This window comes from Bombina bombina, chromosome 11 (genome assembly GCF_027579735.1).
Source record: "Bombina bombina isolate aBomBom1 chromosome 11, aBomBom1.pri, whole genome shotgun sequence".
In the NCBI taxonomy this organism is placed as follows: Eukaryota; Metazoa; Chordata; class Amphibia; order Anura; family Bombinatoridae; genus Bombina; species Bombina bombina.
Window position 1 is genome coordinate 52011194 of NC_069509.1, and position 17008 is coordinate 52028201.

Here is a 17008-nt window from a genome sequence, read left to right on the forward strand (position 1 = left end):
CCGCTTGGAAGAAGATGGTTGCCGGTCCGGATCTACTCTTCTGCCCGGATAGGATGTAGACTTTGGAGCCTCTTCTGGACCTCTTCAGCCGCCGCTTGATAGAAGACTTCAAGCCGGATGATGGATCTCCAGCCCCCGCTTGGGCTTGGATGAAGAATTCGGAGCCTGGAGCGATCGGTGATACCTGGCATGGTGAAGACAAGGTAGGAAGATCTTCAGGGGCTTAGTGTTAGGTTTATTTAAGGGGGGTTTGGGTTAGATTAGGGGTATGTGGGTGGTGGGTTGTAATGTTGGGGGGGTATTGTATGTTTTTTTTTACAGGCAAAAGAGCTGAATTCTTTGGGGCATGCCCTGCAAAGGGCCCTTTTAAGGGCTGGTAAGGTAAAAGAGCTTTTCTATTTTAATTTTAGAATAGGGTAGGGCATTTTTTTATTTTGGGGGGCTTTGTTATTTTATTAGGGGGCTTAGAGTAGGTGTAATTAGTTTAAAATTGTTGTAATATTTTTCTAATGTTTGTAAATATTTTTTTATTTTTTGTAACTTATTTGTTTTTTATTTTTTGTACTTTAGTTAGTTTATTTAATTGTATTTATTTGTAGGTATTGTATTTAATTAATTTATTGATAGTGTAGTGTTAGGTTTAATTGTAGATAATTGTAGGTTAGGATTTATTTTACAGGTAATTTTGTAATTATTTTAACTAGGTAGCCATTAAATAGTTAATAACTATTTAATAGCTATTGTACCTGGTTAAAATAATTACAAAGTTGCCTGTAAAATAAATATTAATCCTAAAATAGCTACAATATAATTATAATTTATATTGTAGCTATATTAGGGTTTATTTTACAGGTAAGTATTTAGCTTTAAATAGGAATAATTTATTTAATAAGAGTTAATTTATTTAGTTAGATTTAAATTATATTTAAGTTAGGGGGGTGTTAGAGTTAGACTTAGCTTTAGGGGTTAATACATTTATTATAGTAGCGGTGTGGTCCGGTCGGCAGATTAGGGGTTAATAATTGTAGGTAGGTGGAGGCGACATTGGGGGCGGCAGATTAGGGGTTAATAAATATAATATAGGGGTCGGCTGTGTTAGGGGCAGCAGATTAGGGGTACATAGGTATAATGTAGGTTGCGGCGGTGTACGGAGCGGCAGATTAGGGATTAAAAAAATATGCAGGTGTCAGCGATAGCGGGGGCGGCAGATTAGGGGTTAATAAATATTATGTAGGTGTCGGCGGTATTAGGGGCAGCAGATTAGGGGTACATAGGGATAACGTAGGTGGCGGCGGTGTGCGGTCGGCAGATTAGGGGTTAAAATTTTTTAATAGAGTGGCGGCGATGTGGGGGGACCTTGGTTTAGGGGTACATAGGTAGTTTATGGGTGTTAGTGTACTTTAGAGCACAGTAGTTAAGAGCTTTATGAACCGGCGTTAGCCCAGAAAGCTCTTAACTCCTGTTTTTTTTCTGCGGCTGGAGTTTTGTCGTTAGATTTCTAACGCTCACTTCAGCCACGACTCTAAATACCAGCGTTAGAAAGATCTTATTGAAAAGATAGGATACGCAATTGACGTAAGGGGATCTGCGGTATGGAAAAGTCACGGCTGCAAAGTGAGCGTTAGACCCTTTCCTGACTGACTCTAAATACCAGCGGTAGCCCAAAACCAGCGTTAGGAGCCTCTAACGCTGGTTTTGACGGCTAACGCCAAACTCTAAATCTAGCCGTATGTGTTTAACTCTTTTAACACACTTCTGTGCAAGCACTAGTGCAATAATAAAATGCCCTAGCAAACTGTCACATTTTATGTCCCTTTAAATAGGGTTTTCTTTAGAATATTTTGCATTAAAAGTTTAACATGATTTGTTTATGTTATACATAATAGAAATTGTATGGCCATTTGAGTCAAGTGAATATTGATTTTTGGTGTAACTTCCATTACAACAAATATTGCAATTGGTATTTGTGTATCTCCATAAAAGGGAAAATGTAATTTTACATCTAATATTTATTTTTATTTGCCCTAAATAATAATAAAAAAAAGTCCTAATTTTTTTCCACTTTTTTTTTGGGGGGGGGGGGGGGTGCTTCAGGTTTTTGTGCCTACAGGCACCTGAGATGTAAATCTGGCCCTGGGGGTACGTGTGAAACATTGCAGAGTACAATAATGCTGGAAAGGTCATGTGTTGGTTTCCTAGGTAAGCGATTCTCAACCAGGGTTTTGAGGTCTCAGCTGATGGTGTTGCACATAAAGCCGTTACATCTTTAATTTTTTGGTGACACAATATGCTTAGTAATTTGATATCGTTGTCATTCATTATATCCTTGGAGTTTACAAATAAATTAAATTAATGAAACCATAAATTTCATTGTAGGACTGGATTTAAAAAAAATAGTTGGATGTTCCTGACCATCAAAATAACATACGCTGTAACCGTCTTAGTTAAATGTCATTGTTAGGAAGGCAGCGCTAAAACCTGCTTAGAAATAAAGGCCACTCATTAGTGCACAACCTGTACTATATCTTGTTTCGAGTAAAATATAATACTCTGTCAAGAATGGAGAATCGGTAGAGGGCAACTCAACTAGATTTTCTGGACTGACTTGGTGTACGTCTTGGTGAAACACTAGATAACAATATGACCTGGCACTCTTATGAATTGTAGCATTTCATATTTACAGTTTATTGCATAACATCACGTTTTGGTGAATACAGAATATATTCCAATTTTATAAATTAGACATTGGTACAACTGCCTGTACCTTTGAATTTTATCTATATATCTTTCCATTGTTTTGTCGTCTTTCCCAGAAAGAAATGGTTATTCAGTATTCTAGAGTGGTCTGGTTGGATTTCATGGATGTCTACAGTTTAAAAAGTAAAACAGTCAAAAATTGCATTTTTACACACTTGTCCTGTTATTTACCTCCGATGTTTTTTCTTTTCACTGCACACAGAGAGGCAGGAGTGCATCAGCTAACACATAGATACGTTCTGAAGCTTTACATGTATCTAAAATAAATTTACTCAATGTTTTTCAAGGAGTTAGTCCCTGGACTGCAAAACAATGAAAATGTTGCTAACAAAAGGAAAGTTTTAGTAGTACTTTATTAATGATCTATCATAGTTAGGGATGGGCGAATGTGCTGAAAGTGTAATTCGTTTGGTTGAACAAATAGTCCTGTGGACATTCATTTTGACAATCAAATGAAAATCCATTAAAATTTGGTAATTAAATGTTACTTTTGTTTTCGAATGTTCATAATGAAATTGAATATCCACAATCGAAATTTCAAATGTGACATTCGATTTAACAAATACCGTATTGTCCCGAGTATAGGCCGCTCCTGATTATAAGCCGCACCCTTAAAGTTTGGTGCCATTTTAAAGAAATTAAATTTTTAACTCTTAGCCTCACTCCCTGACAGATAAGTCTCCTTACCCTCCCCCTCACACACACAGCCCCCTCATAACCCTCATAGATTGCCTCCTCTTAATCCACTCAGCTTCCTTCCCTCACACAGTGCCCACTACTCTATTACTGTAACTACCGGTACCTCCCTTTAGCCATCCTCACCCTCTTAGCACCCTTCATCAATTGTAACCCTCTCCTCACCACATACACATAAGGTGGCACCTGTTATCTCAGACGCTGTGTCACAGATGATAACGCGCAATCTTAAACCCTTCCACTCCCATCCTGTGCTCCTGACATCCTGGGCAGCAGTGGTGTGCTGGCTCTGTGTCTCTCCTGTCCCGCTGCGCTCTCCATGTCAAACTCGCTTCTCCTGAGTGCAGCTTTAAGTTGGCGGTGTCTTAGCATGTCGGCGGCGGCCAGTGGAGTCTCCAGGAAACCCTCCCTGCAACAAACACTGTGCTTCTGCTTCCCTCCCTTCAACAAACAATGTGCTTCTGCTTCCCTCCCTTCAACAAACAATGTGCTTCTGCTTCCCTCCCTTCAACAAACAATGTGCTTCTGCTTCCCTCCCTGCAACAAACACTGTGCTTCTGCTTCCCTCCCTGCAACAAACAATGTGCTTCTGCTTCCCTCCCTTCAACAAACAATGTGCTTCTGCTTCCCTCCCTTCAACAAACAATGTGCTTCTGCTTCCCTCCCTGCAACAAACAATGTGCTTCTGCTTCCCTCCCTTCAACAAACAATGTGCTTCTGCTTCCCTCCCTTCAACAAACAATGTGCTTCTGCTTCCCTCCCTGCAACAAACAATGTGCTTCTGCTTCCCTCCCTTCAACAAACAATGTGCTTCTGCTTCCCTCCCTTCAACAAACAATGTGCTTCTGCTTCCCTCCCTGCAACAAACAATGTGCTTCTGCTTCCCTCCCTTCAACAAACAATGTGCTTCTGCTTCCCTCCCTGCAACAAACAATGTGCTTCTGCTTCCCTCCCTTCAACAAACATTGTGCTTCTGCTTCCCTCCCTTCAACAAACAATGTGCTTCTGCTTCCCTCCCTTCAACAAACAATGTGCTTCTGCTTCCCTCCCTTCAACAAACAATGTGCTTCTGCTTCCCTCCCTTCAACAAACAATGTGCTTCTGCTTCCCTCCCTTCAACAAACAATGTGCTTCTGCTTCCCTCCCTTCAACAAACATTGTGCTTCTGCTTCCCTCCCTTCAACAAACAATGTGCTTCTGCTTCCCTCCCTTCAACAAACAATGTGCTTCTGCTTCCCTCCCTTCAACAAACAATGTGCTTCTGCTTCCCTCCCTTCAACAAACAATGTGCTTCTGCTTCCCTCCCTTCAACAAACAATGTGCTTCTGCTTCCCTCCCTTCAACAAACAATGTGCTTCTGCTTCCCTCCCTTCAACAAACAATGTGCTTCTGCTTCCCTCCCTGCAACAAACAATGTGCTTCTGCTTCCCTCCCTGCAACAAACACTGTGCTTCTGCTTCCCTCCCTTCAACAAACAATGTGCTTCTGCTTCCCTCCCTTCAACAAACAATGTGCTTCTGCTTCCCTCCCTTCAACAAACAATGTGCTTCTGCTTCCCTCCCTTCAACAAACAATGTGCTTCCGCTTCCGCCTAACCCCAACCTGTTCAAGCTAGGGTACTTACAATATGCCGGTATTTGTATACTGTTTTTGGGCAACATCCCGAGTATAGGCCGCACCCCTAATTTAAAGACTTGCATTAGGGGGAAAAAATGCGGCCTATACTCGGGACAATACGGTACTATTCAGAAGTTCAGTAGTTCATGTGGTAGGGAAATTAGTAAATTGATTCATAATAGATACAAATATATAAATTTGAATGTTTCAATTTAGAATATTGCATAATTAGAATATTACATTTAAAGAAAGCATTAGAAATACTATTACAAATATATCGATTTGAATTTTCTAATTTGAATATTTCATAATTTTAATCAAATTATTTGAAAAATTCTAATAGAATATTAGTTAAAGTCAACCATAGTGTTTTTGAAACTCTAGAGTTGACTCTTGAAACAAAGGGCACTTTCATTCATGAAGTATAAGATACTTCATGCAGAAAGTGCCTTCATTCATTTTAACTGTTCGCCGTTCTTAGCTGCTACAGCTCACGGCAAAAAAATATCTTGCTAAGAGGTGACGTTTTCACCTCTTAGCCAATAGCCGTGCGGTAAATCCGGCATCCATCGGTGCCAAACCGGATTTACTACACGGCTATGGGCTAAGACGTGAAAAGGTCAACTATTGGCAAAAAAAATTTTTTTGACCGTGGGCTGCCATAGAAGCTAAGAACGGCGAACGGTTGAAACGAAAAAGGAAATTTATGCTTACCTAATAAATTGATTTCTTCTACGATACGACAAGTCCACGGATTCATCCTTACTTGTGGGATATTATCCTCCTGCTAACAGGAAGTGGCAAAGAGCACCACAGCAGAGCTGTATATATAGCTCCTCCCTTTCCTCCACCTCCAGTCATTCGACCGATGGTTTTAGGAAGAGAAAGGAAAAGCTAAAAGGTGCAGAGGTGACTGAAGTTTGAAAAATAAAATAAAATATAATCTGTCTTAAAAATGACAGGGCGGGCCATGGACTCGTCATATCGTAGAAGAAATCTATCAGGTAAGCATAAATTTACTTTTCTTCTACAAGATACGATGAGTCCACGGATTCATCCTTACTTGTGGGATACAATACCAAAGCTACAGGACACGGATGAACGGGAGGGACAAGACAGATACCTAAACGGAAGGCACCACTGCTTGAAGAACCTTTCTCCCAAAAACAGCCTCAGAAGAACCCAAAAACAGCCTCAGAAGAAGCAAAAGTATTACATTTGGAAAACGTATGAAGGGAGGACCAAGTCGCAGCCTTACAAATCTGTTCAACAGAAGCATAGTTTTTAAAAGCCCATGTGGAAGCCACAGCCCTAGTAGAATGAGCTGTAATTTTTTTAGGAGGCTGCTGTCCAGCAGTCTCGTATGCCAGGCGGATGATGCTCTTCAGCCAAAAAGAAAGAGAGGTAGCCGTAGCTTTTTGACCCCTATGCTTACCAGAATAAACAATGAATAGAGAAGATGATTGACGGAAATCCTTGGTCGCTTGTAAGTAAAACTTCAAGGCACGAACCACGTCCAAGTTATGTAACAGACGTTCCTTCTTAGAAGAAGGATTAGGACACAAGGAAGGAACAACAATTTCCTGATTAATATTCTTATTTGAAACAACCTTAGGAAGGAATCCAGGTTTAGTACGCAAAACCACCTTATCAGAATGGAATATAAGATAAGGCGAATCTCATTGTAACGCAGAAAGCTCAGAAACTCTTCGAACAGAAGAAATAGCAACCAAAAACAAAACTTTCCAAGATAACAACTTAATATCTATGGAATGCATGGGTTCAAACGGAACCCCTTGAAGAACATTGAGAACTAAATTCAAACTCCATGGCGGAGCAATAGGTTTACGTAGAAAAAAGGAAATTATAGGCGCTAAAGGACAGTACCCAGCTTAACTAGTGAATTCCCCTCCAAGAATACAATGTGGCAAAAGCAATGTGAAAAAGTGAAGTTAAGCGCTCAAAGCACGGGTATATCTAAGTGATGTGTATTTAAACAAAGGGAACAGTGTCCAGTCTGTAATCAACGAAAAATTAATATATTCAAAAAATAATATATAATAATGTATAGGATGGAATATATATATGTATCAGAACAGAGACAGAGGCGTAAATATAGTTCAAATGGAAAATTCCAAAAGGCAATTTATTATACTAGTAAAACAGAGGTGTCTAGATTTCTAAATGATACAATGTAAAACAATGTAAAACAAAGGGACGTCTCCCTTAATAAATGTATAGATACATATAAAATAAGCATAAAAGAACGATAAGAAAAAGTACTTGCGCTTTAGCGAAAAGTGTATTGATGTCCCAAGATATTAACTTGCCACTTGGCAAGTTAATATCTTGGGACATCAATACACTTTTCGCTAAAGCGCAAGTACTTTTTCTTATCGTTCTTTTATGCTTATTTTATATGTATCTATACATTTATTAAGGGAGACGTCCCTTTGTTTTACATTGTTTTACATTGTATCATTTAGAAATCTAGACACCTCTGTTTTACTAGTATAATAAATTGCCTTTTGGAATTTTCCATTTGAACTATATTTACGCCTCTGTCTCTGTTCTGATACATATATATATTCCATCCTATACATTATTATATATTATTTTTTGAATATATTAATTTTTCGTTGATTACAGACTGGACACTGTTCCCTTTGTTTAAATACACATCACTTAGATATACCCGTGCTTTGGGAGCAATAGGTTTAAACACAGGCTTGATTCTGATTAAAGCCTGACAAAAGGACTGAACGTCTGGAACATCTGCCAGACGTTTGTGTAGTAAAATTGACAAAATCCTAGGAATCCTAACCCTACTCCATGAGTAGCCCTTGGACTCGCACCAGTAAAGATATTTACGCCATATCTTGTGGAAAATCTTTCTAGTGACAGGCTTACAAGCCTGAATCAAAGTATCAATGACCAACTCAGAGAATTCCCGCTTAGATAGAATCAAGCGTTCAATCTTCAGGCAGTCAGCTGCAGAACATTTAGATTTGGATGTTGGAAAGGACCTTGAATGAAAAGATCCTTTCTCAAAGGAAGTTTCCACGGTGGCAGAGAGGACATGTCCACTAGATCCGCATACCATGTCCTGCATGGCCACGCAGGTGCTATGAATATTACAGAAGCTCTCTCCTGTTTGATTTGTGCAATCACACGAGGCAGGAGAGGGAACGGAGAAAACACATAAGCCAGGTTGAACAACAAAGGCACTGCTAGAGCATCTATCAGTGTGGCCTGGGGATCCCTTGACCTGGATCCGTAACTTGGAAGCTTGGCATTCTGTCGAGATGCCATCAGATCCAATTACGGTCTGCCCCATTGATGAATCAATGATGCAAACACCTCCGGATGGAGTTCCCACTCCCCCGGATGAAAAGTCTGACGACGTAGAAAATCCGCTTCCCAGTTCTCTACTCCTGGGATGTAGATTGCCGATAGATGGCAAGAGTGAGCCTCCGCCCATCGGATTATCTTTGATACCTCTATCATCGCTAAAGAACTCCTTGTTCCCCCCCTGATGATTGATATATGCCACAGTCGTGATATTGTCCGACTGGAATCTTATGAATTTGGCCGAAGCCAACTGAGGCCACGCCTGAAGCGCATTGAATATTGCTCTCAGTTCCAGAATATTGATTGGAAGTAGAGACTCCACCTGAGTCCAAACACACTGAGCCTTCAGGGAATTCCAGACTGCACCCCAGCCCAGAAGGCTGGTGTCCGTTGTCACTATTACCCACAAGGGTCTGCGGAAGCACGTCCCCTGGGATAGATGAACCGGCGACAACCACCAAAGAAGAGAGTCTCTGGTCTCTTGATCCATATTTATCTGAGGAGATAAATTTGCATAATCCCCATTCCACTGTTTGAGCATCCACATTTGCAGTGGTCTTAGATGAAAGCGAGCAAACGGAATGATGTCCATTGCCGCTACCATTAATCCAATGACCTCCATATACTGAGCCACTGATGGCCGAGGAATGGACTGAAGTGCTCAGCAAGTATTGAGAATCTTTGATTTTCTGACCTCCGTCAGAAATATTTTCATGTCTAACGAGTCTATCAGAGTTCCCAGGAAGGGAACTCTTGTCTGTGGAACTAGTGAACTCTTTTCTATGTTCACTTTCCAACCGTGAGTTCTTAGGAACGACAACACGATGTCCGTGTGAGATTTGGCCAGATAAGTTGATGCCTGGATCAAAATATCATCCAGATAGGGCGCCACTGCTATGCCCCGTGGCCTGAGAAGCACTAGAAGGGACCCTAGCACTTTTGTGAAGATTCTGGGAGCTGTGGCCAACCTGAAGGGAAGGTCCACGAACTGATAATGTTTGTCCAGAAAGGCAAACCTTAGAAACTGATGATGATCCTTGTGAATAGGAATGTGAAGGTATGCATCCTTCAAATCCACGGTGGTCATGTATTGACCCTCCTGGATCATAGGTAAGATTGTTCGGATAGTCTCCATTTTGAACGATGGGACTCTGAGAAATTTATTTAGACATTTGAGATCTAAAATAGGGCTGAAGGTTCCCTCTTTCTTGGGAACCACAAAAAGATTTGAGTAAATCCCCTGTCCCTGTTCCAGCTTTGGAACTGGACAAATTACTCCCATGGTAGGTATAGAGGTCTTTTACACAGCGTAAGAACGCCTCTCTCTTTGTCTGGTCTGCAGACAAACGTGAAAGATGCAATCTCCCTCTTGGGAGAAAATCCTTGAATTCCAGTTGATACCCGTGGGTCACAATTTCCAATGTCCACGAATCCTGAACATCCCTTGCCCAAGTCTGAGCAAAGAAGGAAAGTCTGCCCCCTACTAGATCCAGTCCCGGATCGGGGGCCGCCCCTTCATGCTGTCTTGGTAGCAGCAGCGGGCTTCTTAGCTTGTTTACCTTTATTCCAAGCCTGGTTAGGTCTCCAGACTGACTTGGCTTGAGCAAAATTCCCTTCCTGCTTAGCGGAGGAAGAGGAAGCAGAGGGTACTCCTTTAAAATTTCGAAAGGAACGAAAATTATTTTGTTTACTCCTTATCTTAAGAGACTTGTCCTGTGGTAGGGCGTGACCCTTACCTCCAGTGATGTAAGAAATGATTTCCTTCAATTCAGGCCCGAATAGGGTCTTACCCTTGAAAGGAATAGCTAAAAGTTTAGATTTGAATGACACATCAGCAGACCACGATTTTAGCCATAACGCTCTGCGCGCCAGAATGGCAAAGCCTGCATTTTTCGCCGCTAATTTAGCAATTTGAAAAGCAGCATCTGTGATAAAAGAATTGGCTAACTTGAGAGCTTTAGTTCTATCTAAAATGTCCTCTAAAGGTGTCTCTACCTTCAGAGACTCTTCCAGGGCATCAAACCAGAAAGCTGCTGCAGTAGTTACTGGAACAATGCAGGCTGTAGGCTGTAAAAGAAAACCCTGGTGAACAAATATTTTCTTTAGAAGGCCCTCTAATTTTTTATCCATAGGATCTTTGAAAGCACAACTGTCCTCAATAGGTATAGTTGTACGCTTAGCTAGAGTAGATATTGCTCCTTCCACCTTAGGGACCATTTGCCAAGAATCCCGAATGGTGTCTGAGATAGGAAACATTTTCTTAAAATTAGGAGGGGGAGAAACGGTATACCTGGTCTATCCCATTCCTTTTTAACAATTTCCGAAATTCTTTTAGGAACCGGAAAAATGTCAGTGTAAGTAGGCACCTCTAGATATTTGTCCATCTTACACAATTTCTCTGGTGGTATCACAATAGGGTCACAATCATGCAGAGTCGCTAAAACCTCCCTAAGTAACAGGCGGAGGTGTTCAAGTTTAAATTTAAAGGACGTGACGTCCGAATCTGTCAGAGGCAACACATTTACCCTTTAGTGATGGTAAACATCGCGCTGTTTCTCCGACTGCATCTCATAGTTTATTTTGCTGATTGGTGACAAATCCGGCTTCATCCAATAGTTATGTGCCCCCTTTGGTGTCTAGCTCGTGGGACACGCAACGATTGGATGAACCCGGAGTCGTCATCGATCAGCAAAATAAAGTATGAGTTGCGTGCGGAGGAACAGCACAATGTTAACTATCCCTAAAGGGCAAATATTTTACAAAGGAAGCATCTTTAAAAATATTATTGTATTAAAGTGCCACTGTTTTTAAGAATCATTTTTATATAATATGCACTACATTCCAAAATAATATGGTATATGGTAAGTGTACAAGTCCAGGGCCCACATCCCATGGACAGTTCAATCTATGCTTCTCTTCCCATAAATAGAACCACCATACCTTCATTTAATCTGTAATATTTTCTGTGTTCTTCCTTAACGTGTATTAATGCTTCTAATCTTGACCACATTTTTGAACAATCTAGACATTGTAACAGCAGTTCTGTTGGTGCTAAAATTAATTTATGCCAGTCATTGGTTAAGTTCTTCTTGTCAATATATTTAGTTACATGTTTCAACTTACTAGAGCAGTTTCTGGATCATCTCAACATCTTAGCTTTGAAAGATTTATCTCAACATGTGCTGAATATCAAGACTGATGCAGTTTTAATTTGACCCTAGACACACAAGGGTGAGGTTTATCAAATACAGTTTTTTACGTTATGTCTTTTTAAACTTGATTATACGTTGTTTATAATGTTTCTATAAGTCAATATAAAGGATGTAATCAAATTTTACTTTTCTTTTCTTAGAAATCAATGTCCATGTTTACTCCTGTCTATTGAAGGAGAAACTTTTATTCCAACACCTATTATTATTTGTGTATCAAATGCTAGTAGTTTTCACAGTGACACTAATGACCTTTAATTCCCTTTCAATCTGTCACTCAGTATATATTCTGAAGGAAGAACGGGGTATGCACAATATGAAATAATTTACAACTCTAAGATCCCTCTTATTTCTTTACAGTCTCCCCTGCAGACGCAGGTACCGCAAGTCGGCATTGGGGCAGCACCTTCCATGGGCACTGGTCCCACTGCTGACCCAGAAAAACGTAAATTAATCCGGGACCAGCTTGTCCTTTTACTTCACGCTCACAAATGTCAACGACGCGAACAGACAAATGGCGAGATGCGAGACTGCTCCCTACCCCACTGCCGAACTATGAAGAATGTTCTCAACCACATGACACACTGCCAGGCTGGGAAGGCCTGCCAGGGTAAGATGGTGGGCAGATGCTCTGTGAAGATTGCATTTTCATGTTCCATTCAGTACATATTTCAAAATTCTGTTGAATTGTGGAATTTGTTTTCTTGGAGCTGAGATGGTTAAAAGGGATATAAAGCTAAAACATTTTCTCTTGTGATTCAGACAGCGCATACCGTTTTAAAAGTATCCATTATACTTAGCAAATTTGCTTCATTGCCATGATATTCTGTGTTGAAGAGATACCTAGGTAGGCATCTGGATCACCATATGACACTAAATAGTGCTGCCATCTAGTGCTCTTGCAAATGGATAACATTCTTGTAAAACTGCTGCCATATAGTGCTCTAGAAATGAGCCAGCTCCTAAGCATACTACATCCCTGATTCTGAGCAAAAGATATCAAGAAAACAAATAAAAATGATTATCGAAGTAAATAAAAAAAAAAAAAGTTGTTTAAAATCACATCCTCTATCTGAATCTTGAAATAAAAATGTAGAGTTTCATATCCCTTTAATAACTTTGGCCTGTTTGGAAGTTTATGGAATTATGCTTAGAAGGGAAAGACCTAGGTTTCAGCTGTTTTTCATGGAAAGCTCCAGTCATTCATTGGTTTGCCTTAGCAATTCCTTATCCTGTATCTTAATGCCAAACCTGAGATGTGGGTATCAGTTTTCTGTATGGATTTGTATTCAAACTAATCTACAAATGTAGTGGCCAGGGATAAGATTCTAAGATCTCTTGCTTTGTTCATAGCATTTCTCATGCCCTGCTATAACGCTTTTCAATACATTATATAGTAATATTCTCTCCAGGACCTTTTTAATTGGTGGACCACCAGGCTAATTTTACTGACCACCCTGCTAAAATTTAAGTTAGTATTCAGGTAAAGTTAGCTAATATTGTTTCAATGTTTATTGTTCAAATTATTATTAAATAAATGTATGCTAAATTATGCAATTTAATTTGGGCTTTGGATAGAAAAAATGTTTTAATATAAAGTATTACACTTTCCCTACCCGGCTACTTCATGATGAATGACACTTAGGGGTCGATTTATTAAGCTGCGGTGGGCAGGGGCGCCCACTGACCCCCTGTCTGCCGCAGCTCGCCTCTGCCCGCACACAGCTAATCATGCACAGGCAGGAACTGTCAATCTCCCCGATCGGCTGAGACCGGAGAGATTGAAATTCTCCAACAAAGAGTTGTTAAATACGGACTGCAGGTTCTCTTGTGAGAAACTGCAGTCATAAGGGGTGTGAAGCCTTTCATAAATCGGCCCCTTAGTTTAGAAAACACTGTATAGAATTATGTAGGGGAAGCAGATCTAGGGGGCTTTTATAAAACGTACAAGGTTTGTAGCCTTCTGTGCATGCAACTTTTAGTTATAAGCTGTTGAATGTGCTCGCTATTAGCCATAGATGATTCTTGCCATGTACACATGAAATATATTCTCTTCATTTTACAGTTGCACACTGCTCCTCCTCAAGCCAAATCATCTCTCACTGGAAGAACTGTACGCGGCATGACTGCCCTATATGTCTACCATTAAAGAGGGGGGAGAAACGGTATACCTGGTCTATCCCATTCCTTTTTAACAATTTCCGAAATTCTTTTAGGAACCGGGAAAATGTCAGTGTAAGTAGGCACCTCTAGATATTTGTCCATCTTACACAGTTTCTCTAGTGGTATCACAATAGGGTCACAATCATCCAGAGTCGCTAAAACCTCCCTAAGTAACAGGCGGAGGTGTTCAAGTTTAAATTTAAAGGACGTGACGTCCGAATCTGTCTGAGGCAACACATTTACCCTTTAGTGATGGTAAACATCGCGCTGTTTCTCCGACTGCATCTCATAGTTTATTTTGCTGATTGGTGACAAATTCGGCTTCATCCAATAGTTGTGTGCCCCCTTTGGTGTCTAGCTCGTGGGACACGCAACGATTGGATGAACCCAGAGTCGTCATCGATCAGCAAAATAAAGTATGAGTTGCGTGCGGAGGAACAGCGCAATGTTAACAATCCCTAAAGGGCAAATATTTTACAAAGGAAACGTTTTTAAACATATTATTGTATTAAAGTGCCCCTGTTTTTAAGAATCATTTTTATATAATGTGCATTACATTCCAAAATAATATGGTATATGGTAAGTGTACAAGTCCAGGCCCACATCCCATGGACAGTTCAATCTATGCTTCTCTTCCCATAAATAGAACCACCATACCTTCATTTAATCTGTAATATTTTCTGTGTTCTTCCTTAAAGGGACACTGTACCCAAAAATTTTCTTTTGTAATTCAGAATGAGCATGCAATTTTAAGCAACTTTCTAATTTACTCCTATTATCAAATTTTCTTCATTCTCTTGCTATCATTATTTGAAAAAGAAGGCATCTAAGCTTTTTTTTGGTTTCAGTACTCTGGACAGCAGTTTTTTATTGGTGGATGAATTTATCCACCAATCAGCAAGGACAACCCAGGTTGTTCACCAAAAATGGGCCGGCATCTAAACTTACATTCTTGCATTTCAAATAAAGATACCAAGAGAATGAAGAAAATTTGATAATAGGAGTAAATTAGAAAGTTGCTTAAAATTTCATGCTCAATCTAAATCACGAAAGAAATTTTTTGGGTACAGTGTCCCTTTAACATGTATTAATGCTTCTATTCTTGACCACATTTTTGAACAATCTAGACAATCTAGACATTGTAACAGCAGTTCTGTTGGTGCTAAAATTAATTTAAGAGAAACTTTTATTCCAACACCTATGTTGGTGATATTCACCCTGGACTGAATAACTCTTCAGACCACGACAGGTTAAAGAGGGTTCGTTTATTGAAAAACACACTGCAGTGAGGAGAGAATGAATACAAAGTTTTCTCTGGGGGGGTCAGTCCCCTTCCCAAACATTTATACAGGAGGCAGGGCATTCCTGAACTCCATATCTAGGCTAATACAGTTTATGATTGGCTGGCTAAAATGCAAGAGTTTCCACCAAATATGGCTATAACATACGTAAAAAAATACAGTTTAGACACAATTCCATTCACTAAGTTCTATCCCTCAAAGTAGCTGGTTTAACTGTCTGACCGTATATCAAAAAGGGCAAAGGTCAGGGATGAACTAATGTCTGCTCTTATGTTAACAAAGAGAGCTGTGTAAAAAGCATATCATTCTACAAGCTTACTAATTTATGGTATACATCCATCCATATACTCACATATGTTCGGCCTACCAGGACAACAAGGGAATTGAATGTTTAGATACAAGGATAGAAAAGGATTAGATTTAGAAGAAAAATTAAGAGACATACACTAGCTACTATAAAACATTGCCCTTAAGCAAGACAGGCCCCTCCTGACTAACAATGCCTGCATAGAAATTAACCCATTCAGACCTCACTAAGCACTGCAGGAAAAACAGTTACAGATATTGCTTATTATTTTCAACAGTCCCTCCTCTGATGCTGTTAAACTCTGACAATAGCATCAAACAGCAATATGATTTAGTCGGGTGAATTCCATCTCAAATTGCAGTGCAGAGTTGCCGTGGTCATAACAATGGGGCAAACGCAAGGCTGGAGCTTCACAGGAGGGCATCAGTCTGCTGGTTGCTGGGCTGACGAGGTTACAGAGCTTGTGTAGCATTAATTTGAGACAGATTACTACAAGAGAAAGAAAAACAATTAGTACAACAAAGATTAGCAAACCTTGCAGTATCTGTACCCCCAATTTACCCAGGTATCCTGACAGGCCAAAAGTCAAATCAAAATTCAAAACACTAAACTTAATATCATGCAGGATAGTTAAGTAATAAAATTATAATTTTTTCCATTTGTTCTCTCTAAGTATTGAGCTTTGGTTTTCCACAAATTAAAAGATAAAGAAGCAAGTGTGTGTAAATAAACATAATGAGATATGGCATTACCTGAAGCTCAACACATTGTAATATGATGTGGTTTAAAAGCACAAAACCAGCTACTTCATATACACAACATATATTTTATACTCTGCAGCTGGTATAACAAGTCTAAAATAGATTAATATAAATACAATTTTTTAGTATACTGTCCCTTTAAGAGACTGGGGTTGCCACAGACATACATTATATTGCTTTGTAATCTGTATCTAATAGCTAAACATAAGTATATACGTATTTAAGCACAATTATATTAACACCTAACTACCTTGAATGCTCACTGCTATTGAAATGAATGCAAAACTAATAATCCATCTGAAAATAAACAAAAACAAATAGAGAATGTGGGGAAGGAGCAATATACAAAAACTCCCAGATACATTAGCTAAAATAATTAACCCAATCATCGCTGGGAGAAAATTTAACAAGTACACTTTTTATATGTACTTTACAAAAAATGAAAGCAAAATAAAAATGGATGTATAGTAATGTTTCATTGTCAATAGTGTAACATTGTATACATTGTTGAAATGCCTAATTTAATAGTATTTTAACTAAAATAACATTAATACAGAGGTACCAAACTCATGGCTATGTGGTATGAAACCACGGATCCAACAGGCACCTGTACCATCAGTGTGGCAGTTACAATAAATGCATTGTCTTGTCCCCATGGGGTGGTATGGCAGACATAACTGGGAACAAGAGAATACCCAAAATATAAAAGGATACATGGTGAGTTTGGTATACATATAACAATTACACAGTAATAGAATAAATAAATCATACAAAAAGTAATTGCTAACATTTGAGTGATTACTAAAAGCTTTATACAACAGAGAATTCCTTTACACACCAGTAAGA

The 17008-nt window shown here is 39.5% G+C and overlaps 1 protein-coding gene across 2 annotated transcripts in view; it reads left to right on the forward strand.

The window, feature by feature from the left end:
* Positions 1-17008, forward strand: part of LOC128642413 (histone lysine acetyltransferase CREBBP) — a 78677-nt gene that overhangs the window by 4624 nt on the left and 57045 nt on the right. For both annotated transcript variants that reach the window (XM_053695180.1, XM_053695181.1), the window contains exons 2-3: positions 11991-12240; positions 13696-13865. In XM_053695180.1, the coding sequence (XP_053551155.1) occupies positions 11991-12240; positions 13696-13865 (420 nt within the window). The remainder of the gene's footprint in view (positions 1-11990; positions 12241-13695; positions 13866-17008) is intronic.